At 45.2% G+C, this 26,297-nt stretch overlaps 1 protein-coding gene across 1 annotated transcript in view; it reads right to left on the minus strand.

Moving 5' to 3' along the window:
* rin3 (Ras and Rab interactor 3) overlaps positions 1–25,877 on the minus strand; it is a 53,443-nt gene extending 27,566 nt beyond the window's left edge. The window contains exons 1-2 of the mRNA XM_079262395.1: positions 25,706–25,877; positions 12,695–13,205 (exon numbers count right to left, since the gene is read on the minus strand). Of these exons, the coding sequence (XP_079118521.1) occupies positions 12,695–13,205; positions 25,706–25,740 (546 nt within the window). The 5' untranslated portion in view covers positions 25,741–25,877. The remainder of the gene's footprint in view (positions 1–12,694; positions 13,206–25,705) is intronic.
* Positions 25,878–26,297: the final 420 nt, after the last annotated feature.

Genomic DNA, 26,297 nt, shown 5'->3' on the forward strand with positions numbered 1-26,297 from the left:
GATGAGGTGGAACGGGAGATTCTCATGGTGATGAGGTGGAACGGGAGATTCTCATGGTGATGAGGTGGAACGGGAGATTCTCATCATGATGACGTGGAACGGGAGATTCTCATGGTGATGAGGTGGAACGGGACATTCTCATCATGATGACGTGGAACGGGAGATTCTCATGGTGATGAGGTGGAACTGGAGACTCTTATCATGATGAGGTGGAACGGGAGATTGTCATCATGATGATGAGGTGGAACGGGAGATTCTCATCATGGTGAGGTGGAACGGGAGATTCTCATCATGGTGAGGTGGAACGGGAGATTCTCATGGTGATGAGGTGGAATGGGAGATTCTCATGGTGATGAGGTGGAACGGGAGATTCTCATGGTGATGAGGTGGAACGGGAGATTCTCATCATGATGATGAGGTGGAACGGGAGATTCTCATGGTGATGAGGTGGAACGGGAGATTCTCATCATGATGATGAGGTGGAACGGGAGATTCTCATCATGGTGAGGTGGAACGGGAGATTCTCATGGTGATGAGGTGGAACGGGAGATTCTCATCATGGTGAGGTGGAACGGGAGATTCTCATGGTGATGAGGTGGAACGGGAGATTCTCATGGTGATGAGGTGGAACGGGAGATTCTTATCATGGTGAGGTGGAACGGGAGATTCTCATGGTGATGAGGTGGAACGGGAGATTCTCATGGTGATGAGGTGGAACGGGAGATTCTCATCATGTTGAGGTGGAACGGGAGATTCTCATGGTGATGAGGTGGAACGGGAGATTCTCATGGTGATGAGGTGGAACGGGAGATTCTCATGGTGATGAGGTGGAACGGGAGATTCTCATCATCATGGTGAGGTGGAACGGGAGATTCTCATCATGGTGAGGTGGAACGGGAGATTCTCATGGTGATGAGGTGGAATGGGAGATTCTCATGGTGATGAGGTGGAACGGGAGATTCTCATCATGATGATGAGGTGGAACGGGAGATTCTCATCATGGTGAGGTGGAACGGGAGATTCTCATCATGGTGATGAGGTGGAACGGGAGATTCTCATCATGGTGATGAGGTGGAACGGGAGATTCTCATGGTGATGAGGTGGAACGGGAGATTCTCATGGTGATGAGGTGGAACGGGAGATTCTCATCATGATGAGGTGGAACGAGAGATTCTCATGGTGATGAGGTGGAACGGGAGATTCTCATCATGGTGAGGTTGAACGGGAGATTCTCATGGTGATGAGGTGGAACGGGAGATTCTCATGGTGATGAGGTGGAACGGGAGATTCTCATGGTGATGAGGTGGAATGGGAGATTCTCATGGTGATGAGGTGGAACGGGAGATTCTCATCATGATGATGAGGTGGAACGGGAGATTCTCATCATGGTGAGGTGGAACGGGAGATTCTCATCATGGTGATGAGGTGGAACGGGAGATTCTCATCATGGTGATGAGGTGGAACGGGAGATTCTCATGGTGATGAGGTGGAACGGGAGATTCTCATGGTGATGAGGTGGAATGGGAGATTCTCATGGTGATGAGGTGGAACGGGAGATTCTCATGGTGATGAGGTGGAACGGGAGATTCTCATCATGGTGAGGTGGAACGGGAGATTCTCATGGTGATGAGGTGGAACGGGAGATTCTCATGGTGATGAGGTGGAACGGGAGATTCTCATCATGATGAGGTGGAACATGAGATTCTCATGGTGATGAGGTGGAACGGGAGATTCTCATCATGGTGAGGTGGAACGGGAGATTCTCATGGTGATGAGGTGGAACGGGAGATTCTCATGGTGATGAGGTGGAACGGGAGATTCTCATCATGGTGAGGTGGAACGGGAGATTCTCATCATGGTGAGGTGGAACGGGAGATTCTCAAGGTGATGAGGTGGAACGGGAGATTCTCATGGTGATGAGGTGGAACGGGAGATTCTCATCATGATGATGAGGTGGAACGGGAGATTCTCATCATGGTGAGGTGGAACGGGAGATTCTCATGGTGATGAGGTGGAACGGGAGATTCTCATCATGATGAGGTGGAACGGGAGATACTCATGGTGATGAGGTGGAACGGGAGATTCTCATGGTGATGAGGTGGAACGGGAGATTCTCATCATGATGATGAGGTGGAACGGGAGATTCTCATCATGGTGAGGTGGAACAGGAGATTCTCATGGTGATGAGGTGGAACTGGAGATTCTCATCATGATAAGGTGGAACGGGAGATTCTCATGGTTATGAGGTGGAACGGGAGATTCTCATGATGATGAGGTGGAACGGGAGATTCTCATGGTGATGAGGTGGAACGGGAGATTCTCATCATGATGATGAGGTGGAACTGGAGATTCTCATCATGATCAGGTGGAACGGGAGATTCTCATGGTGATGAGGTGGAACGGGAGATTCTCATGGTGATGAGGTGGAACGGGAGATTCTCATGGTGACGAGGTGGAACGGGAGATTCTCATCATGATGAGGTGGAAGAGGAGATTCTCATGGTGATGAGGTGGAACGGGAGATTCTCATGGTTATGAGGTGGAACGGGAGATTCTCATCATGATGAGGTGGAATGGGAGATTCTCATGGTGATGAGGTGGAACGGGAGATTCTCATGGTTATGAGGTGGAACGGGAGATTCTCATCATGATAAGGTGGAACGGGAGATTCTCATGGTGATGAGGTGGAACGGGAGATTCTCATGGTGATGAGGTGGAACGGGAGATTCTCATGGTTATGAGGTGGAACGGGAGATTCTCATGGTGATGAGGTGGAACGGGAGATTCTCATGGTTATGAGGTGGAACGGGAGATTCTCATGGTTATGAGGTGGAACTGGAGATTCTCATCATGATAAGGTGGAACGGGAGAGTCTCATGGTGATGAGGTGGAACGGGAGATTCTCATGGTGATGAGGTGGAACGGGAGATTCTCATGGTGATGAGGTGGAACGGGAGATTCTTATCATGGTGAGGTGGAACGGGAGATTCTCATCATGATGACGTGGACCGGGAGATTCTCATGGTGATGAGGTGGAACTGGAGACTCTTATCATGATGAGGTGGAACGGGAGATTCTCATCATGATGATGAGGTGGAACGGGAGATTCTCATCATGGTGAGGTGGAATGGGAGATTCTCATCATGGTGAGGTGGAACGGGAGATTCTCATGGTGATGAGGTGGAATGGGAGATTCTCATGGTGATGAGGTGGAACGGGAGATTCTCATGGTGATGAGGTGGAACGGGAGATTCTCATCATGGTGAGGTGGAACGGGAGATTCTCATGGTGATGAGGTGGAACGGGAGATTCTCATCATGATGATGAGGTGGAACGGGAGATTCTCATCATGATGATGAGGTGGAACGGGAGATTCTCATGGTGATGAGGTGGAACGGGAGATTCTCATCATGATGATGAGGTGGAACGGGAGATTCTCATCATGGTGAGGTGGAACGGGAGATTCTCATGGTGATGAGGTGGAATGGGAGATTCTCATCATGGTGAGGTGGAACGGGAGATTCTCATGGTGATGAGGTGGAACGGGAGATTCTCATGGTGATGAGGTGGAACGGGAGATTCTTATCATGGTGAGGTGGAACGGGAGATTCTCATGGTGATGAGGTGGAACGGGAGATTCTCATGGTGATGAGGTGGAACGGGAGATTCTCATCATGTTGAGGTGGAACGGGAGATTCTCATGGTGATGAGGTGGAACGGGAGATTCTCATGGTGATGAGGTGGAACGGGAGATTCTCATCATCATGGTGAGGTGGAACGGGAGATTCTCATCATGGTGAGGTGGAACGGGAGATTGTCATGGTGATGAGGTGGAATGGGAGATTCTCATGGTGATGAGGTGGAACGGGAGATTCTCATCATGATGATGAGGTGGAACGGGAGATTCTCATCATGGTGAGGTGGAACGGGAGATTCTCATCATGGTGATGAGGTGGAACGGGAGATTCTCATCATGGTGATGAGGTGGAACGGGAGATTCTCATGGTGATGAGGTGGAACGGGAGATTCTCATGGTGATGAGGTGGAACGGGAGATTCTCATCATGATAAGGTGGAACGAGAGATTCTCATGGTGATGAGGTGGAACGGGAGATTCTCATCATGGTGAGGTGGAACGGGAGATTCTCATGGTGATGAGGTGGAACGGGAGATTCTCATGGTGATGAGGTGGAACGGGAGATTCTCATCATGATGAGGTGGAACATGAGATTCTCATGGTGATGAGGTGGAACGGGAGATTCTCATCATGGTGAGGTGGAACGGGAGATTCTCATGGTGATGAGGTGGAACGGGAGATTCTCATGGTGATGAGGTGGAACGGGAGATTCTCATCATGGTGAGGTGGAACGGGAGATTCTCATCATGGTGAGGTGGAACGGGAGATTCTCATGGTGATGAGGTGGAACGGGAGATTCTCATGGTGATGAGGTGGAACGGGAGATTCTCATCATGATGATGAGGTGGAACGGGAGATTCTCATCATGGTGAGGTGGAACGGGAGATTCTCATGGTGATGAGGTGGAACGGGAGATTCTCATCATGATGAGGTGGAACGGGAGATACTCATGGTGATGAGGTGGAACGGGAGATTCTCATGGTGATGAGGTGGAACGGGAGATTCTCATCATGGTGAGGTGGAACAGGAGATTCTCATGGTGATGAGGTGGAACTGGAGATTCTCATCATGATAAGGTGGAACGGGAGATTCTCATGGTTATGAGGTGGAACGGGAGATTCTCATGATGATGAGGTGGAACGGGAGATTCTCATGGTGATGAGGTGGAACTGGAGATTCTCATCATGATAAGGTGGAACGGGAGATTCTCATGGTGATGAGGTGGAACGGGAGATTCTCATGGTGATGAGGTGGAACGGGAGATTCTCATGGTGACGAGGTGGAACGGGAGATTCTCATGGTGATGAGGTGGAACGGGAGATTCTCATGGTGACGAGGTGGAACGGGAGATTCTCATGGTGATGAGGTGGAACGGGAGATTCTCATCATGGTGAGGTGGAACGGGAGATTCTCATCATGGTGAGGTGGAACGGGAGATTCTCATGGTGATGAGGTGGAACGGGAGATTCTCATGGTGATGAGGTGGAACGGGAGATTCTCATCATGATGATGAGGTGGAACGGGAGATTCTCATCATCATGGTGAGGTGGAACGGGAGATTCTCATCATGGTGAGGTGGAACGGGAGATTCTCATGGTGATGAGGTGGAACGGGAGATTCTCATGGTGATGAGGTGGAACGGGAGATTCTCATGGTGATGAGGTGGAACGGGAGATTCTCATCATGATGACGTGGAACGGGAGATTCTCATGGTGATGAGGTGGAACGGGACATTCTCATCATGATGACGTGGAACGGGAGATTCTCATGGTGATGAGGTGGAACTGGAGACTCTTATCATGATGAGGTGGAACGGGAGATTCTCATCATGATGATGAGGTGGAACGGGAGATTCTCATCATGGTGAGGTGGAACGGGAGATTCTCATCATGGTGAGGTGGAACGGGAGATTCTCATGGTGATGAGGTGGAATGGGAGATTCTCATGGTGATGAGGTGGAACGGGAGATTCTCATGGTGATGAGGTGGAACGGGAGATTCTCATCATGATGATGAGGTGGAACGGGAGATTCTCATGGTGATGAGGTGGAACGGGAGATTCTCATCATGATGATGAGGTGGAACGGGAGATTCTCATCATGGTGAGGTGGAACGGGAGATTCTCATGGTGATGAGGTGGAACGGGAGATTCTCATCATGGTGAGGTGGAACGGGAGATTCTCATGGTGATGAGGTGGAACGGGAGATTCTCATGGTGATGAGGTGGAACGGGAGATTCTTATCATGGTGAGGTGGAACGGGAGATTCTCATGGTGATGAGGTGGAACGGGAGATTCTCATGGTGATGAGGTGGAACGGGAGATTCTCATCATGTTGAGGTGGAACGGGAGATTCTCATGGTGATGAGGTGGAACGGGAGATTCTCATGGTGATGAGGTGGAACGGGAGATTCTCATGGTGATGAGGTGGAACGGGAGATTCTCATCATCATGGTGAGGTGGAACGGGAGATTCTCATCATGGTGAGGTGGAACGGGAGATTCTCATGGTGATGAGGTGGAATGGGAGATTCTCATGGTGATGAGGTGGAACGGGAGATTCTCATCATGATGATGAGGTGGAACGGGAGATTCTCATCATGGTGAGGTGGAACGGGAGATTCTCATCATGGTGATGAGGTGGAACGGGAGATTCTCATCATGGTGATGAGGTGGAACGGGAGATTCTCATGGTGATGAGGTGGAACGGGAGATTCTCATGGTGATGAGGTGGAACGGGAGATTCTCATCATGATGAGGTGGAACGAGAGATTCTCATGGTGATGAGGTGGAACGGGAGATTCTCATCATGGTGAGGTTGAACGGGAGATTCTCATGGTGATGAGGTGGAACGGGAGATTCTCATGGTGATGAGGTGGAACGGGAGATTCTCATGGTGATGAGGTGGAATGGGAGATTCTCATGGTGATGAGGTGGAACGGGAGATTCTCATCATGATGATGAGGTGGAACGGGAGATTCTCATCATGGTGAGGTGGAACGGGAGATTCTCATCATGGTGATGAGGTGGAACGGGAGATTCTCATCATGGTGATGAGGTGGAACGGGAGATTCTCATGGTGATGAGGTGGAACGGGAGATTCTCATGGTGATGAGGTGGAATGGGAGATTCTCATGGTGATGAGGTGGAACGGGAGATTCTCATGGTGATGAGGTGGAACGGGAGATTCTCATCATGGTGAGGTGGAACGGGAGATTCTCATGGTGATGAGGTGGAACGGGAGATTCTCATGGTGATGAGGTGGAACGGGAGATTCTCATCATGATGAGGTGGAACATGAGATTCTCATGGTGATGAGGTGGAACTGGAGATTCTCATCATGGTGAGGTGGAACGGGAGATTCTCATGGTGATGAGGTGGAACGGGAGATTCTCATGGTGATGAGGTGGAACGGGAGATTCTCATCATGGTGAGGTGGAACGGGAGATTCTCATCATGGTGAGGTGGAACGGGAGATTCTCAAGGTGATGAGGTGGAACGGGAGATTCTCATGGTGATGAGGTGGAACGGGAGATTCTCATCATGATGATGAGGTGGAACGGGAGATTCTCATCATGGTGAGGTGGAACGGGAGATTCTCATGGTGATGAGGTGGAACGGGAGATTCTCATCATGATGAGGTGGAACGGGAGATACTCATGGTGATGAGGTGGAACGGGAGATTCTCATGGTGATGAGGTGGAACGGGAGATTCTCATCATGATGATGAGGTGGAACGGGAGATTCTCATCATGGTGAGGTGGAACAGGAGATTCTCATGGTGATGAGGTGGAACTGGAGATTCTCATCATGATAAGGTGGAACGGGAGATTCTCATGGTTATGAGGTGGAACGGGAGATTCTCATGATGATGAGGTGGAACGGGAGATTCTCATGGTGATGAGGTGGAACGGGAGATTCTCATCATGATGATGAGGTGGAACTGGAGATTCTCATCATGATCAGGTGGAACGGGAGATTCTCATGGTGATGAGGTGGAACGGGAGATTCTCATGGTGATGAGGTGGAACGGGAGATTCTCATGGTGACGAGGTGGAACGGGAGATTCTCATCATGATGAGGTGGAAGAGGAGATTCTCATGGTGATGAGGTGGAACGGGAGATTCTCATGGTTATGAGGTGGAACGGGAGATTCTCATCATGATGAGGTGGAATGGGAGATTCTCATGGTGATGAGGTGGAACGGGAGATTCTCATGGTTATGAGGTGGAACGGGAGATTCTCATCATGATAAGGTGGAACGGGAGATTCTCATGGTGATGAGGTGGAACGGGAGATTCTCATGGTGATGAGGTGGAACGGGAGATTCTCATGGTTATGAGGTGGAACGGGAGATTCTCATGGTGATGAGGTGGAACGGGAGATTCTCATGGTTATGAGGTGGAACGGGAGATTCTCATGGTTATGAGGTGGAACTGGAGATTCTCATCATGATAAGGTGGAACGGGAGAGTCTCATGGTGATGAGGTGGAACGGGAGATTCTCATGGTGATGAGGTGGAACGGGAGATTCTCATGGTGATGAGGTGGAACGGGAGATTCTTATCATGGTGAGGTGGAACGGGAGATTCTCATCATGATGACGTGGACCGGGAGATTCTCATGGTGATGAGGTGGAACTGGAGACTCTTATCATGATGAGGTGGAACGGGAGATTCTCATCATGATGATGAGGTGGAACGGGAGATTCTCATCATGGTGAGGTGGAATGGGAGATTCTCATCATGGTGAGGTGGAACGGGAGATTCTCATGGTGATGAGGTGGAATGGGAGATTCTCATGGTGATGAGGTGGAACGGGAGATTCTCATGGTGATGAGGTGGAACGGGAGATTCTCATCATGGTGAGGTGGAACGGGAGATTCTCATGGTGATGAGGTGGAACGGGAGATTCTCATCATGATGATGAGGTGGAACGGGAGATTCTCATCATGATGATGAGGTGGAACGGGAGATTCTCATGGTGATGAGGTGGAACGGGAGATTCTCATCATGATGATGAGGTGGAACGGGAGATTCTCATCATGGTGAGGTGGAACGGGAGATTCTCATGGTGATGAGGTGGAATGGGAGATTCTCATCATGGTGAGGTGGAACGGGAGATTCTCATGGTGATGAGGTGGAACGGGAGATTCTCATGGTGATGAGGTGGAACGGGAGATTCTTATCATGGTGAGGTGGAACGGGAGATTCTCATGGTGATGAGGTGGAACGGGAGATTCTCATGGTGATGAGGTGGAACGGGAGATTCTCATCATGTTGAGGTGGAACGGGAGATTCTCATGGTGATGAGGTGGAACGGGAGATTCTCATGGTGATGAGGTGGAACGGGAGATTCTCATCATCATGGTGAGGTGGAACGGGAGATTCTCATCATGGTGAGGTGGAACGGGAGATTGTCATGGTGATGAGGTGGAATGGGAGATTCTCATGGTGATGAGGTGGAACGGGAGATTCTCATCATGATGATGAGGTGGAACGGGAGATTCTCATCATGGTGAGGTGGAACGGGAGATTCTCATCATGGTGATGAGGTGGAACGGGAGATTCTCATCATGGTGATGAGGTGGAACGGGAGATTCTCATGGTGATGAGGTGGAACGGGAGATTCTCATGGTGATGAGGTGGAACGGGAGATTCTCATCATGATAAGGTGGAACGAGAGATTCTCATGGTGATGAGGTGGAACGGGAGATTCTCATCATGGTGAGGTGGAACGGGAGATTCTCATGGTGATGAGGTGGAACGGGAGATTCTCATGGTGATGAGGTGGAACGGGAGATTCTCATCATGATGAGGTGGAACATGAGATTCTCATGGTGATGAGGTGGAACGGGAGATTCTCATCATGGTGAGGTGGAACGGGAGATTCTCATGGTGATGAGGTGGAACGGGAGATTCTCATGGTGATGAGGTGGAACGGGAGATTCTCATCATGGTGAGGTGGAACGGGAGATTCTCATCATGGTGAGGTGGAACGGGAGATTCTCATGGTGATGAGGTGGAACGGGAGATTCTCATGGTGATGAGGTGGAACGGGAGATTCTCATCATGATGATGAGGTGGAACGGGAGATTCTCATCATGGTGAGGTGGAACGGGAGATTCTCATGGTGATGAGGTGGAACGGGAGATTCTCATCATGATGAGGTGGAACGGGAGATACTCATGGTGATGAGGTGGAACGGGAGATTCTCATGGTGATGAGGTGGAACGGGAGATTCTCATCATGGTGAGGTGGAACAGGAGATTCTCATGGTGATGAGGTGGAACTGGAGATTCTCATCATGATAAGGTGGAACGGGAGATTCTCATGGTTATGAGGTGGAACGGGAGATTCTCATGATGATGAGGTGGAACGGGAGATTCTCATGGTGATGAGGTGGAACTGGAGATTCTCATCATGATAAGGTGGAACGGGAGATTCTCATGGTGATGAGGTGGAACGGGAGATTCTCATGGTGATGAGGTGGAACGGGAGATTCTCATGGTGACGAGGTGGAACGGGAGATTCTCATGGTGATGAGGTGGAACGGGAGATTCTCATGGTGACGAGGTGGAACGGGAGATTCTCATGGTGATGAGGTGGAACGGGAGATTCTCATCATGGTGAGGTGGAACGGGAGATTCTCATCATGGTGAGGTGGAACGGGAGATTCTCAAGGTGATGAGGTGGAACGGGAGATTCTCATGATGATGAGGTGGAACGGGAGATTCTCATCATGGTGAGGTGGAACGGGAGATTCTCATGGTCATGAGGTGGAACTGGAGATTCTCATCATGATAAGGTGGAACGGGAGATTCTCATCATGATAAGGTGGAACGGGAGATTCTCATGGTGATGAGGTGGAACGGGAGATTCTCATGGTGATGAGGTGGAACGGGAGATTCTCATGGTTATGAGGTGGAACGGGAGATTCTCATGGTGATGAGGTGGAACGGGAGATTCTCATGGTTATGAGGTGGAACGGGAGATTCTCATGGTTATGAGGTGGAACGGGAGATTCTCATGGTTATGAGGTGGAACGGGAGATTCTCATGGTGATGAGGTGGAACGGGAGATTCTCATGGTTATGAGGTGGAACGGGAGATTCTCATGGTTATGAGGTGGAACTGGAGATTCTCATCATGATAAGGTGGAACGGGAGATTCTCATGGTGATGAGGTGGAACGGGAGATTCTCATGGTGATGAGGTGGAACGGGAGATTCTCATGGTGATGAGGTGGAACTGGAGATTCTCATCATGATAAGGTGGAACGGGAGATTCTCATGGTGATGAGGTGGAACGGGAGATTCTCATGGTGATGAGGTGGAACGGGAGATTCTCATGGTGATGAGGTGGAACGGGAGATTCTCATGGTTATGAGGTGGAACGGGAGATTCTCATCATGATGAGGTGGAACGGGAGATTCTCATGGTGATGAGGTGGAACGGGAGATTCTCATGGTGATGAGGTGGAACGGGAGATTCTCATCATGATGATGAGGTGGAACGGGAGATTCTCATCATGGTGAGGTGGAACGGGAGATTCTCATGGTGATGAGGTGGAACTGGAGATTCTCATCATGATAAGGTGGAACGGGAGATTCTCATGGTTATGAGGTGGAACTGGAGATTCTCATCATGATAAGGTGGAACGGGAGATTCTCATGGTGATGAGGTGGAACGGGAGATTCTCATGGTGATGAGGTGGAACGGGAGATTCTCATGGTGATGAGGTGGAACTGGATATTCTCATCATGATAAGGTGGAACGGGAGATTCTCATGGTGATGAGGTGGAACGGGAGATTCTCATGGTGATGAGGTGGAACGGGAGATTCTCATGGTGATGAGGTGGAACGGGAGATTGTCATGGTGATGAGGTGGAACGGGAGATTCTCATGGTTATGAGGTGGAACGGGAGATTCTCATCATGATGATGAGGTGGAACGGGAGATTCTCATGGTGATGAGGTGGAACTGGAGATTCTCATCATGATAAGGTGGAACGGGAGATTCTCATGGTGATGAGGTGGAACGGGAGATTCTCATGATGATGAGGTGGAACGGGAGATTCTCATGGTGACGAGGTGGAACGGGAGATTCTCATCATGATGAGGTGGAAGAGGAGATTCTCATGGTGATGAGGTGGAACGGGAGATTTTCATGGTTATGAGGTGGAACGGGAGATTCTCATCATGATGAGGTGGAACGGGAGATTCTCATGGTGATGAGGTGGAACGGGAGATTCTCATCATGATGAGGTGGAACAGGAGATTCTCATCATGATGTGGTGGAATGAGAGATTCTCATCATGGATCAGCAGCAGCTGTGTGATGCTTAATGTCAGTATGGAGCAAAATCTTTGAAATATTTTCATCACCCCGTTGAATAAAGCAAGAATTAAAGTGGTCCCAACCAGGACTATAAGGTGGAACTGATAAAGTGGACAGGGAGCACAAAAGATCCTTTGAATTTAACAAAATGCTAAAAACTAAAAACACACTTTCTACATGCATGACAAGTTAGTTATTACTATAAAGATTTCTAATGTTTAAAACCCTGTGTGGACTGGCGACCTGTCCAGGTGTACCCGCCTACCACCCAAAGATTGCTGGGATAGTCTTCAGCAATAAAAGAAGATGTGATAAATAATGGTGGATTTACCATCTAGAGTCTCTGAATAAACACTACATGTTGTGTCTGGATTGTAAACCTCCTGGATGGATAGAAACGCTGGAAAACCTCCGTAAATCAGCTGGAGGGTCACATATCTATCATAATTTATCTCACAGAGTTACACACTGCTGTATTTGAGAAATAGTCGAGTATAAATGTGATGATGTTTGAGGGAGGCAGAGATGGAGCAGGGTTTGAAGGGTTAATCCTTTTTAACATAATGCTTTTTTTTTTTTTTTTTTTTAAACCAGGTTGTAAACCTAAAATCCTTCCTCAGAACTTTAACCATAATCATATAATAAGGAATCCTTAGTTTGAAGAAGAGAAAGAAACTTCTAGAAAAGTACTTTTCAGAACAGATCTGGGTCAAAGTTTCTGTCTCACCCCGGCTGTTTCTTTCTCCAGAATACTGCTGGTTTGCTCCTGGGTCAGTCCTTTAGGCTGCCACACAGAAACGCTCCCAACCAGTTTATCTATACAGCTCAGCAACAGAGAAGCTGGTGAGGATGGAGGGATGACAGGAGGAGGTGGTGGAGCAGGAGAAATGGAAGAGGGGGATGAGACTGTAGGAGACAAAGGAGGAGGAGGAGAGAACGGCGGCAGCGGATCAGAGTTGACAGCTGAGTGTGGAGGAGTCTGGGAGATGACGATGGGGGCGAGAGGAGGAGGAAGAGACGAAGGAGGGGGGTTGGAGGACAGAGAGGGAGGAGGTGTGGGACCAGGAGCTGGAGGAAGAGGAGGAGGGAGGGATGGAGGGAAGGAAGGTCGAGAGGGGAGATGAGAGGACTTCATTGTGGGAGGTGGAGGTCTGGGTCGACATGGCCGGGCTGGAGGGTGGGAGGGCAGCGACGATGAGGGGATGGATGAAGAGGCTCCTGTCAGAGGGCGGGTGAGGCTGTAGAAAAAAAATAAACATAAGGTCTGTTGTGATGATCTGTCCCAACTGTAGCTGAAACATGGGGTCAGTACTTTCACATGCCAAAGCGGCGTTAAATCACCTCAGTAATCCATCTAACGACACCCTGACGGCCCGTTACGTCTGCTTTTAATCCAAACGTTAACCCAAAGAAAAAGCAGGAATCCATTTCAACGTTGATGCTGAAAACTTCTAAGCTTTCCTTACTTTGGTGCATATTTTATCAATTTATTCCTTTTCATCCACGGATCTGAGGGCAGATCATGGAAGCAACAGGTTCAGGAGGGAGACCTAGGCTTTCCCCAGAGGCCTCTCCTGGTAGGACCCTGAGCCATTCCCAGTCAAGGGGAAGCTAAATGTTTTAATTTATCTCAATCAAATTACTTTTTACTCCAAACCAAGTAGTGCAAAGATGAACAAATCAATGCAGCTGCAGCTTGCAGCATCTCAGCATCATTAGCTCAGTAGCATACCTGTCTTTTGAAGGTTTTAAACTTTATTTTTGTTTTGTTTGCAGGCAGTGAACAGGTGCGGGCTCTGACTTATACAAATCTATATAAATTTCACTATTTAAATGACATTAAAGTACCGGGATCACACATTAAATCACAGTGACAGAGCTCAGATATCGTATATAGCAGGTATGTGCCAGATACAGATATTATCTTTGTATTTGTGACATCCCATATTTTTCCAACGTTCCCGTCCTGTTTCTTTCTGAAGTCGCAGTGCAAAGGTAACTGTCCCCCTGTTTTTTATTATGTTACAGAAAGGTATTGTCATGGAAATTTATGTTCTGACATTCATTCATTTTCTGAACCACTTATTCCAATTCAGGGTTGCAGATGGTGGGAGGAAGCCGGAGAACCCAGTGAGAACATACACGGGGAGAACATGCAAACTCCACACAGAAAGGCCACTGACCAAACCAGCCAAGGATTGAACCAGTGACCTTCTTGCTGTGAGGCCACAGTGCTAACCACTGTGCCACCGTGCAGCCCTGATCTGACATAGATTTTCATATATTTCATAGTTCTAGTGTATATTCATTTCTGATTCTGGCTTTGTGGACTTTCTGAAAAGGTCATGATGAACTTAGGAACTTAAGCTTAGTTACAGTGTCTGCTCATCCCCCTTTATAGACGTGTAGAAAGCCTGAGATGTCTGCATTCAGACATCTGGGATCTGATTAGTTAGAACACTCTCTTCCTTGAAGAGGGTTACAGCTAACAACAGACATTTCTTATTTAGAATAACATGGATTCAGGGCAGACAACTAACGCCCTAAAGCGAGGGTAAAAGGATGGTTCAGCCCGGAAGATTTGCAGTATTCTGTTATTTTCTGTTCAATAAACTTTGTAATCTTTCTCACTTCAGAACCAGACTCCTCGTCATTGACAGACTTTTTTCCACAAAAATTTGGTGTCAGAAGTGGGAAAAAAAAAGAAGCACTCCTATATCTTTATGGAGTTGAAATTTTCTCTGTCCATTTCTTTTAAGGAGAAACTAACAGAACTTTTGGAATTGATATACTTCAGGAAACCTGTTCAGACAGCCCAGAACAGGCTGTACAGGAAACTCCATTAATGATAACTCAGTGTCTTTCCCTTTGGCCTCATGATTAGGGTTACACCAGCACGCAAGAGGGCTCTTCTCAGGTTTTATAGGTTCATGATGCAAAACAAATCAGCAGTCAGTAGAGGCAGGCAGTTATAATCTGGTGAAGATGGAAAATGCTATGCAGTTAATGATGCTCAGCCATAAAAAGCAAACACGGGGACTTCAATGTGAAGAATTACTCATCAATATTTAACAATAATCAAGGAAGACAAATGAAAAGATAAAAAAAATGTAACATTGAGGGTGGGGTTGATTAAGGTTGGATTAGACACATCTCCGGGCACCTCTTACAGGTTTGTAATTAACAGTATGGATAAGAAAGTTGCAGAGTTGAAGGGAAAACATGTAGTATGAAGCTTTATAACCAGGACTTTCCGCCTCGTGGGGATAGTCATATATTTGTTCCACAAAGCTGCATCCCAACCAGTGGTCATGATGTAATTTTCCTTTCTGAGCGACAGAGTGGCGGCTGGTGTCTCTCCGTGTGATGATGTAGCTGTTTACAGTGTTGCTTTGTGCTGCTGATGCAGCAGGTAGGAGGTTTTCTTCTTTGCTAGTGGATGGTTAACGTTTGGGTTTTTTTCCCACCACGCCACGTATTCTGCTGATAAAAATTGTGCACAATGGTTTGAGTTTTTCTAGAGACTTTTTATAAATCGGGAAACACTGCAGGTGGGTATGAAAATATAAAACAGGGTTAAATAATTATTTACTCAAAAAAATTTCTATATTTGCATTTAGAAAATATTTTAAAAACACATCTTACTTAAAATTAAATTTAAGGGCATTAGAAAGCAAGATGTTCACAGCTGATATCAACCACAGAAATTTAGTTTGAAAAAGGTCCAATTAACGTTAAACATAAACCCAGTCGCTCCGCCACATCACGTGACAAGACTTCCTAAAAACCATGTTAAAGATAACATCTGTGCTGTGATGTTGACTACTTCTACATATATGATTCTGACATACAGACAGAAGTGACAAAGTGTGTTGAACATTTTCCCACAGCCTCCTAATGCACCACAAAGACAACACAGATCATGTGCAAGCAGCTCGCAGGCGCTGACTAAACAGAGTGGAAACCTCACTCCCTTAAAGGCAGCACAGGGAATATTTGTAGTAAAATCACTCGTTCTGTTTCTGGATTTTTCAGGGAAAAAGGGACTGAAAGGGCCAGAAAAGAAGTCAAGGCATTGCACCATTTTTTTCTGCAACATTGGACATGTTAGTCTCTTGCTTTATACAACATCATCATCGTCGTCGTCGTCGTCGTCGTCGTCTGTGGAGCTTTAAGGTGAAAAGTGAAAACTAGAGCCTTGCATTCTACGTGTTAAATAACATATCAACAAAACTGAGGACTGGGCAAGAACAATGCAAACCAAGCAGTGTATATACTGAGGGAACTAATCAGAAGACGAGAAGCAGGTGGTGTAATCAGCTAACAGAAACCAGGTGCAGCAAACAGGAAATGAACACAGGAAGGGATGACCTTCAAAATAAAACAGGAAACCAGGACAGAAATGTAGAAACAGACAGAAATCCAACAAAAACCCATAAACTGTGGCAGCTTTAGTTGATCCATCTACTGTTGGTGGAAACCTCATCTGAAATGGTCTCCATGGAAACGTGTCTACAAGAAGCCGTTCTTTAAGCTGGGTACACACAGAGAGATTATCGGGCTGTTGTTCTCCCGACCGAGGGCAGCAAACGCCCCATTACCTTCAGTCTCACAAGGTTATCCGATAAGATTACTCTGTGGTTTGAGGCGAGTTAAGAGTTAATTTGCCCCAACAAGCTGTTCCCAAATGATTTGGGCTGACAGTCGCAGGTATCAAGACTCAAGAATGTAGCCAATCCACAGAACAATATGACCAAACATAAACTCAATTTTTACGCTGCCGCCGGATTTTTCCAACCTATTCTCTCTTTTTTATTGTCCTGGATTTCTCTGATAACAGATTACTCCTCGTCTTTTACGTCCTCTTCCATCCTGGCTTCCATCCTTTACGTCCTTTTCCACCCTGGCTGTTGTGTTTTACGGTTGTCGCTATGTTTCTTCTTCTTGGTTTTTGTTATACAACATGTAACCATGGTTTATTCTGACTTGGAAGACTAGATGGATCCTAAATTGGCTGTGGAATAGGATCATGATGTGTACATTAAATGGATTTATTGGCCTATTAGGTTCTGGACAATTACTCATTAATTTGATCACTGGGTTTCTTTGGATAAAAGTGTCTTACAAAAGACTGATTACGTAGAACTAAGAAACCTTTTCAGATTTAAAAAATCCAGATGCGTGTATCCAGCTTAAGGAAGGGAAAATGGAGAAAAGATCTGACACAATAATTAGATTGAATTGGATTAAAAATCAGTGGCAGTGGTCCCCAGAACCTAAACCTAAACCTCAACCCAGTACATGATACAATACCTAGGAATATTAAAACAACACTAAAGCAAAGAAAATTCACCAGGTCACAGCATATCATGCAACAAAGCACGTTCACAATCCCGTATCTGACCTGCAAGTCACAGAAATGACAGAAAGCTTCTCTGAGTGGATTCAGACTGTGTTGAGAAATAAAGCTGCTCAGATCCAATATGATCTGCATTTTTTTCTTTTAATTCCTGTTAGATTTAAAGGTTTAAAGTCCTATGTGTGCTCTCCAGTTCCCAGTTTGGGTTGGAGCTTCTGCAGTTTCTTTTATTCTGTTTTTATGTCTTTCATAATATTGGTCTATTTTTACTGCAGAGGTTCCCCTCTCGTGTATTCTGTTCTTTTTATTCCTGATCATGTATTTTACTTGCTTATTATTTGCTGATTATCACACCTGGACACCTAGTTTCATTCCAGTTCCCCTCTATCCTGCCCTGGTTTTACTTTATATCATTTGAGTTTGACTTTGTCAGCTGGTCTCTAATCATTTAGTTTTGATTCAAATGCTTTCCTGCTAAATATCATGTGTATTTAAGCAACGTCATGACTGAAGCTTGTAATGCTGACTGTTGAAGGTGTGCAACAGGTGGCAACATTTCCTACAACTTAGTTGCACCTGAGCTGCAGGACATCAAAGCGAGCGAGCAGATCACAGTGAACTCAGCTGTGGTGGTCTGAGGTTTTGTTTGAAATAACTCAAGGTTATGATAGCAAAGTCAAAGTGTGTTTATCTCTTGTTGGTGTACGCCACTCTGCACGAGTTATTTCACGATAAACTCTGTCCTGCATGTAAAAAAATATTTGATATATACAGCTGCAGTCAAAATTATTCAACCTTATCACTGCAAATTAGCTTCATTGGCAAAATGTCCAAACTAGCAGCTGTTAGCAATGAACAAATCAAACAAGAACCATTTGAATGGCTCAACAGAAGTAATATCATAGGTTGTCTCTCAAATTCAGAAAAAAATGCCACTTTCAATGACCAGTTTAGTCTCAAAGTTATTCAGCCCCTTTGTGACACATATTTTTAGTACAGCACCCTTTTTCTTTCATGACCAGCTGCAGACATGATGCGTAGCCACACACCAGCTTGGACTCAGCTTAGCAAAGATTAAATGACTAAATAATATAAATAGGACCAAAACCCTCCTGAGATGTAAACAAGCCTGGTGACCAACAAGGAACATACAACCTAAAAGAGTTTCTTCATCATTACTGAGTCATGTTTGTTACATTTAGTTCATGTCTTTGTAGGGGGTAAAAATAAGGGGATCAAATATCATCCCCCCCTCCTGTGAACCAACCTGCAACATGACTTATATAAGCTGAGTAAAATCAACAAAAAATAAAAGTTATTTTTCCTTATAAATCACCTAAACAGCTTCAGACTTGCTCCAAATCACCAAATATTTTTTTTCTTCTTTTTATGATAATGATTTTTGGCCACTAGGGGCGCTAAACCTGTGAGTTTAGCGCCCCTAGCGCTGCTGAAAGATGTGAAAAAGTTCATCACATGTAGTTTGCACAACAAGTAAAAAGCTAGCTTAGCAGTGTGATAACACTGAGGCAATCACAGTGGCTTTTAGTTCCACACTGGTCTTTCCTCAGACTCCAACCAGCAGGTGGACTTGCATCTTTCCTCTGGAGCAATCCCTTTTCCTGTTTCTCTTTCTGGTCTCCTCAGACTTTGTTTTCACCTCCTTACTTCCTTCAGCCATGACAAACTTTGGTTGGAAGAGGAGGGAAACATAGCACAGAGCAGAGTCCTCAGTGTTTATAGAGGTCAAAGTGCTTCAGGTCACATGATCCCATGAGAGACGGATCCACTCCTGCAGGTGAAATGTCTGGTTTCTGAAGAGGGCCCCCCCCCCCTCGCTGCGATAACAGGCGTCAAGCATCGCATGCCAACCCCAGAAATCATCCATTATTACTCACATTAGCCTGATGTTTGGATTAAAGTTACACAGTAATCATTTAAAGCTGAGCTAGAAAAATGCTTTTAAAGACCCTCTTACCCCTGTTACAGTCTGATTTCTCCCCCATGTGCTCAGTTGTGTCAGCAGAAGCTTTGTTTGCATGAAGTGCGCCGAGGAGGACGTTACATACTGAGGAGGCCCTGCAGCTGCAGGGCATCAATGTAGAGTTTACATTAAGGGAACATGTTGCCATCTCAGAGTTTATCAGATCCTCGTTGCACAACGGGGCTTGCATTAAACTTAAAAAAATAAGTCTGAAATCTCTTGGTTTACCGGAATTTTCTCTTGAGGAAGGAAGAGAGCTGTGTGGTTAGGATGATGTGGAAATAAGAAAGCAACACAAATGTCTTTCTTTTGACACGAGATGAAACGCTGCATGGTTTAGATCCAGTCAGGTAGCAGGTTGCAGAGCTCAAACCTACACAGCAGACTATCAAACACATTCCCATCAGATGGCGGAGGACTCACTTAAGGTGGTCTTGTGGTTTTGTCTGAAAAAACCTGAAAGATCTGAGATCAAAGTTGAAGGTTGCATTTATTTTTAGACATTTCATGTGTGCTGCGAGCAGCAGTTTAGTAGTTATCGTAGCGTCATGATGCTCAGTGGGGGAAAAATACAGTTTTATGAAGACAATCTGACTAGACCAGTAAGCTTTAATGTAGTTTCTCACAGGGCTCATCGCCCCAGCAGCTTCATTTAAGTAGGGCTGTTTTAAAATTTGATAAATATCAAATATATCAAAGTGAGTCATTTTTTATTGAATAGAAATGTAAAAAAATTGCATCCACCCCACAAACCAGCAGCTTATTGAATCTTTTAGCAGCAGGGAGTTGCTGTGATGGTTTATCATCATATCTATCACATCATTGTGGAGGAATTCTGCTGAACTCTTCGTCCCAATGCTGCTTCGCTCATTGAGGTTTGCAGCATTTGTTTCTGCAGCTTTCTGAGGGTCCCAACAGCACTGAAATCAGATGTTAACATCTTGATTGTTTTCTTTTTTAGCCATCCTGTTCTAGATCTGCTGCCATGACAGATAAGACCAGAAGTGTACATAATAGAAGAAAAGTAAAGTAGAAATCCCACCATGTTTCTGGATCTACCTGTGCATTGAGAACAGGTGTTTTCACTAACAGGCTAATCTACCTTGCAGTGGAGTTGAACTAATTACATTTAGCTGGTTTAGTGACTGGTTGGTAGAGCTGCCGGACAGGACTTATACTTTATGGCACCAGGATCATACACCTTGGATAAGACTCATTTCCACCAGAGGATGTTGGTTCAGGTTGGGTTGGGTTGGGGTACACTTTTTTGTGTTTCCACATGTAAAAATGTGAAAGTTACTCCAATATCCAACCTGACTCATCCTACTCTTTTGGGATCCTTTCTGTTGGGGTACCAATCTAGCCGAAAGGACCAAAAAGGTGAAGTTTGATAAGCTGCAATCTTTGATTGGTTGATGTTACTTCCTGTGTGACTTAGCATAAAAACAAAGCAGGGATGGTTTCTCATTTAGAGCAACAGATTTATTTTTTGTTGATTAAATTTCTGCTTAAAATGGCAATATGAAGAACTGATCTGCAGATGTAAGAAGTCCACACTCTCCTTGGGATAATTGGGAGGAAGAGGACTTGTAGCAGGAAGGCATCACACTGCAATAGCGTCATGCTATTACGTAGCTGAGGCATCAACAGCAACCAGCTGATGCTTCAGATTTTAGGTAAGGTTACAGTTGGCTTTAGGAATGCAACGACATTCCAGTTAACAGTCCCTACCTGCGCCCACTGGTGGAAACGAAGCAATGGAACCACATCTTACTCTGGAACACTTTAGTATCCAGAGGGGTTCATGATGCAGTCAGTGCCTGCATGGTGTCCAGATCATCCTCCCTCAGCCACAGCGCTGACAGATGGTATGAGGGGTTTGTGCTGATATGCTGTGTGGACATGTTTGCTGACCAAACATGACCACTTTGGTCTGTCCAAAGGACATTATTTCAGAGTCTTGTGGTTTGTTTAAATGCAGCTTTACCAACCTAAGCTGGGCTGTTGTCTTTTCTTTTTAGAAAGAAGAGGCTTTTTCCTGAAACCATTTTAAACTGATTTAATCTTTTTCTAACTAAACTGTCATGAACTTGAACATTTAACATAATAACTGAGGCCTGGAGAGTCTGAGATGTAGCTCCTGGGCTTTTTTTATGACTTCATTGACTATTACTTAGTCTGATCTTGGCTTTGAATTGCCAGAACGTCCATGCCTAGAAGTATGCAGGTTTGTTGAATGTTTTCCACTTGTGATTAATTTATCTGTAGAGTGATGACCCTCAATAACCTGGGCAGCAACAGCTGCTTCTCCAAGGTCATTGCTGTTATCTTCCTTTATTTGTATTGTGTTACCTGGTCATTTTTACTCCAGCTGACAATATAATAAATAAAACAATGACGCATGAGACCATTTTGTTAACGACAGCTTCTGCTCTTGCAGCACAATCACAGTTAACCCCGTGAATCACCTTAAAATTCTACAAATCAGCAGCTAAAACCAACATGTAAATGTTCCGTAACTAGTTTTCTGTCCGTGTCAGGGTCAGTTTACCAAAATGAAAATAAAAACATGTGGTGTCACAGACCTTCTGTGTTAGCTTGCCATGAAGATGATTATGCTGATCATTGCATCATTTGTGCATCAATTCAAGATGCTCCGATTATTCCCAGAACAAAGGCAACACTGTACCAAAAGTTTGTCTTTAAAATAGCTAAAAGAACTTTATTTTAAATTAAAGTTTTTCTTCCAAGCTGTCACAAATGAGAGTATTTACTGACAGAAATGTTAGTGTTCTGCGTGTGAGGTGGATACGAAAGAAAACCAGACGGGCTAAAAGAATGCACTGAGAAAGGGAAAGACTGGAATGCTTGACTACCAAGTATCACAAAGACAATCTGGTGGAAAACAAGATGTGTAGACTCTCAGATGAATTCCAGAAGGGGTGTGTTCTGTGGAAGAGTTTTCTGTAAATGTGGCTTATCGAGGTGGGTTTGTTGGAACATGAGAGAAACATGAGGTTATAAAAACAGAACAGATTGATGATGCATCTGAATCAGATGTCATTGGATGCTCTGAAGCAACAATGAATGCTTTTTGTCCCAACTCCTCTTATTTCTTTCTCACCTCCTCCACTTGTAGTGGGACGGATCAATGATGCACTAACAGAGAAATGAGAGGAGGTGCAAACACATGAGAGGAGTGATTTCAATATGAAGCAGGAACAGGATGAATCATCTCAGCACTTTTAATGGTAATATTGACCAACCACATACTAATGCTGTTCAGTTCCTGTTGCAGCCTGATTTCTGGCCTTGGGCTTGAGTTTACAGAATCACATGATGACAAAAAGACCTTTTTGTGCCAAACATGACAAACTGACTCACAGCAGAAGAATAGTAATACTGTCATGTCAGCTAAATGAGCTGCAGCTAAAGTTAAAAGTTGTACCTGACAGGAAAACACTTTGCACAGACCCCATGATGCATCCTGTGTTTGACTCAGTTTTTCCTTCAAATGTCTAAAGGCTGGAGCTTAGTTTTTACTTTACATCAGACAGGAAGAGAAAACTGTATCTATCAAACATTTACTATCTTTATAGTAGAACTTTGTGACTTTCAGACCTTAAAACTTTTGTGTTTTTGACTTGTTTTGGCACAGTGACATTTACTATGTACATTTCTGGAAGAACTTTGTAACTTTTTCTTCTGCTATACAGGGTCGCTTTAGGGCCAGGTTTCACTTTACGGTACTGTGTCACACGCTAGCAACTGGGTATCAAGCATCAACCACTTAAAAAGTGCACTGTTATTGATTTATCGCTGAATGCCAAGACATGGGCAAAAAAAAAACCAAGACATGCCAATATCAGATTGACTTTTACCGATTGGAGAGATCTCAGAGAAGAGACAGGATGAAGATGATGCCGAATTAGCTGCCGTTTGGTGGTGAAAAAGTTTATATAATAGTTTGTCAAATCCTACATTTACATTTTTTCCAAATGTCAAGTTTGCCCCTTTAAGAAGCACTTCAGAAGTTTTTCTGATTTTTATTCCTTGACAAGCGTATCAACAGCTAATCTAGCTGCCATCCTGCATCCTTCCTGCACTGTAAGTTCTCTCCTGCCAGTAAAAGACAAACTCATCTTGACTCTTGTCTTTCCTTTTGGACATATTCACACTGCTGCTGTTTGGGCCCCTTCCAGGGATAGTACGATTCATCTGGTGTAGTATGAACACCAACCACATCCTGATGCAGACCAAAGAAGCGAACTCAGGCCCGCCTGAAAGCCGGGGGTCTCAGTTCTCTTTCAAACAGACTATCCAGTGACCAAACACAAAGAGACGTCTGACAATAAAGCATGAAGAAGAATGAGGCAGATTATTGTTCTGGTAGGAGGAAAAACCATTGGCCAACACCATTGGTTAAGGAAATGGATGTTCTGGAGTTCTGCACAGGTCCAGTTTTACTGACCCGCACCCACCTGAGCCCATTACAAAGACCAATCCTAACACTTTGATGTCTCCTGTTGAAATCTGGACCCATTATATACCTGGACTCGACCTGCATGGTAAAACATGAACCGTAAATCCACTCCGACCCTCCTTCATTACGTTGCTTTCCTTTGTTTATTTTTATATTTAATCTGATAAATGTTGTTTGGTCATCTTTTGCATTCAAACAAAAAATTAAAAAACAACACTGTAAATATATGTGAAGGTTTATATTAAGCTGAAGTTCGTCTATAAAATCACTTTCCAGATAGTTTCTAGATGAAAATCCCCAATAAGAAGGGATTTTACACTATAGGAGTATAATATCACCCTGAACCACGAGACCACCTCCCTTTAGTGTGTTACTTTGCTAGTTGGGGAGCTTTATTCATGTGACTGGGAGAGTGCTGGGCAAACCAGAAATAATTCACCATCCCAGTTCCAGCTGTGGTCTCCAACCCTGAATCAGAGAACCAGCAGCAGAAACGTATCTTACTGGCTGCTCCGAGCAGGACGCAGAGAACTTTCCTTGTGCAAAGTTTGGTCGGTTCACAACAAAGCCGCCGCCTGATCAGTAAAACTCTCGTCATGTCCACAAAAAAAAGGGAAAAACAATCAGAAAAAAATCCTGCAACAAATAAATATCCACCTGCATGATCCTTAATCTGTAATTTTTACCTGCAAAACTGTGCTTTTGCAGGGGTATCTCTGCTTAGGGAACAGTTGTTTTAACGTTGACCAGTCAGTTTGGTCCGTTTGAGTTAAATGTAGTTTGAACACAAACCAAACAAAAAGAAGGTGTAAAATTTTTCAGAAAATGCATTGTGTGTGTTTATAACCATTTGCTGCTTTACAAGCGTTTAAAGCGTTGCAACATCATGCAGCATCCTGCAAGAAAGACTTGTATCGTGTCTTTTTAGCCTTGGGACGCTGCTCGGCAGCAACGGCCTTCAAAAATGTTCATTAAAAAGTTACTTTGCCATCGAACATGGCAAAGTAACTTTGCCATGTTCGATGGCGTTTTAAAGTTAGAAAGTCACATAATGCGTCTTTAAAGGAACAGTTTTCAACACCTGCTGACACCTAGTGGTCAGGTTGGAGATAGCAATCATCTCAAACGTAATCAACACTTTACCCAGAAACCATCTGCAGACAGTAATAAACAAAAAAGCCCCCAAAAAGCTGACAGAGTGAAAAAAATCTACATTTAAACTGCTCACAAACCCTTTAAAATGGTCAAAATGGCCCAATAAACCAACTGCTGAATATCATCCACAAAACAGTCACTGTAGGTAATTTTGTCGTGGTGTTTCTTTCCGAACAGTTTTCCTTTTCTTCAAAGGTTTTGTGCAGTAAGAGGACATCTTTTCCATGTGGCGGGGCCAGAACTGCTCATATATAAATGGTTTATTCTAAAGTTTAGCAGGAGATCACAGTTACACTCTCTTTAGTTAAAAAGTAAACAAGTTTGTGTTGCTCAGTACTCACTTTAACATGTTTCCAACCCCCACATGCCTCCAGCAGCATGATTTTCCTTTTCCAGCTGCTTAGCAGCAACTTTCAACCACTTGGAATCTTCCATACAAGTTGGAAAAACTCCAAATGTAAACATTTCAGCAGCGAGCTGGAGACAGTTTTCTGTTTTTCTCTTTGAGCTCAGTTTAACAAACCTAACCTGGTGAAACAACAAGATCCCTCTAAAACTGAATCTGTTAGAAGCCATTGACCTAAATATTAGTCAGTGACTCATCACATCTGGTTTCCTGCTCTAGCAGTCTGATTGTCGACCTCCTGCTCTCCCTTCCCTTCACCAGGCCTGAAAACACCCCCTGCCCTGACAGGAACACATTCCCCTCATTGCATTTCCACTCAGCGACATTTCCACAGACCCCTCGCACACTCACCCTGTGTCCGGGGAAACGACGCTGGCCTCCATCATACATCCAAAGACTGAGAGTTTGACTGCTCTGTCTCTCTCAGCTCCATCCAAAACCCCGCCTCCTCTCTTCCCCCCTTTTTCCTCCTCCTGTTGATCGCAGCAGGACTGAATAAGGAAAACCTACAAGGCAAAGGGAAAATGTGTTTGTCTGTTTCAGCCCTCCCCTCCGTTTCTGCCTCAACTTCCTGAGCTGATCGTCAGGCAGGAAGAGGCCGAGCACTTTGGTCAGACTTCCCCTGTTCTGACTCTGCCTTCGGTCTGATGTTTAAATAATGTTTAATCTACCCAGCCGCTCAGTGCTGCTTCTCTTTCTGGAAAGAGAGAATTTACTTCAGTAAAACAGAATCCTGCAGCTTTAAAAGGTACTGATTCTAACAGGAATACAACTCCTCTACCCTCCTCCTCTTCTTCTGTCTCCCCTCCCCTCTGCCTTTAAAGTTTTCCAGATGCCCCTTTCCTGCAAACTCAGGAATGTTCAGCTTCACTCGTTATTCTTTCTGACCCCCTCTTCATTTCTCTCACTTCCCCTTCACAATGCACACCCACTGCTTTCGCTT

This window comes from Telmatherina bonti (assembly GCF_933228915.1).
Source record: "Telmatherina bonti genome assembly, chromosome: 22".
Lineage (NCBI taxonomy): Eukaryota > Metazoa > Chordata > Actinopteri > Atheriniformes > Telmatherinidae > Telmatherina > Telmatherina bonti.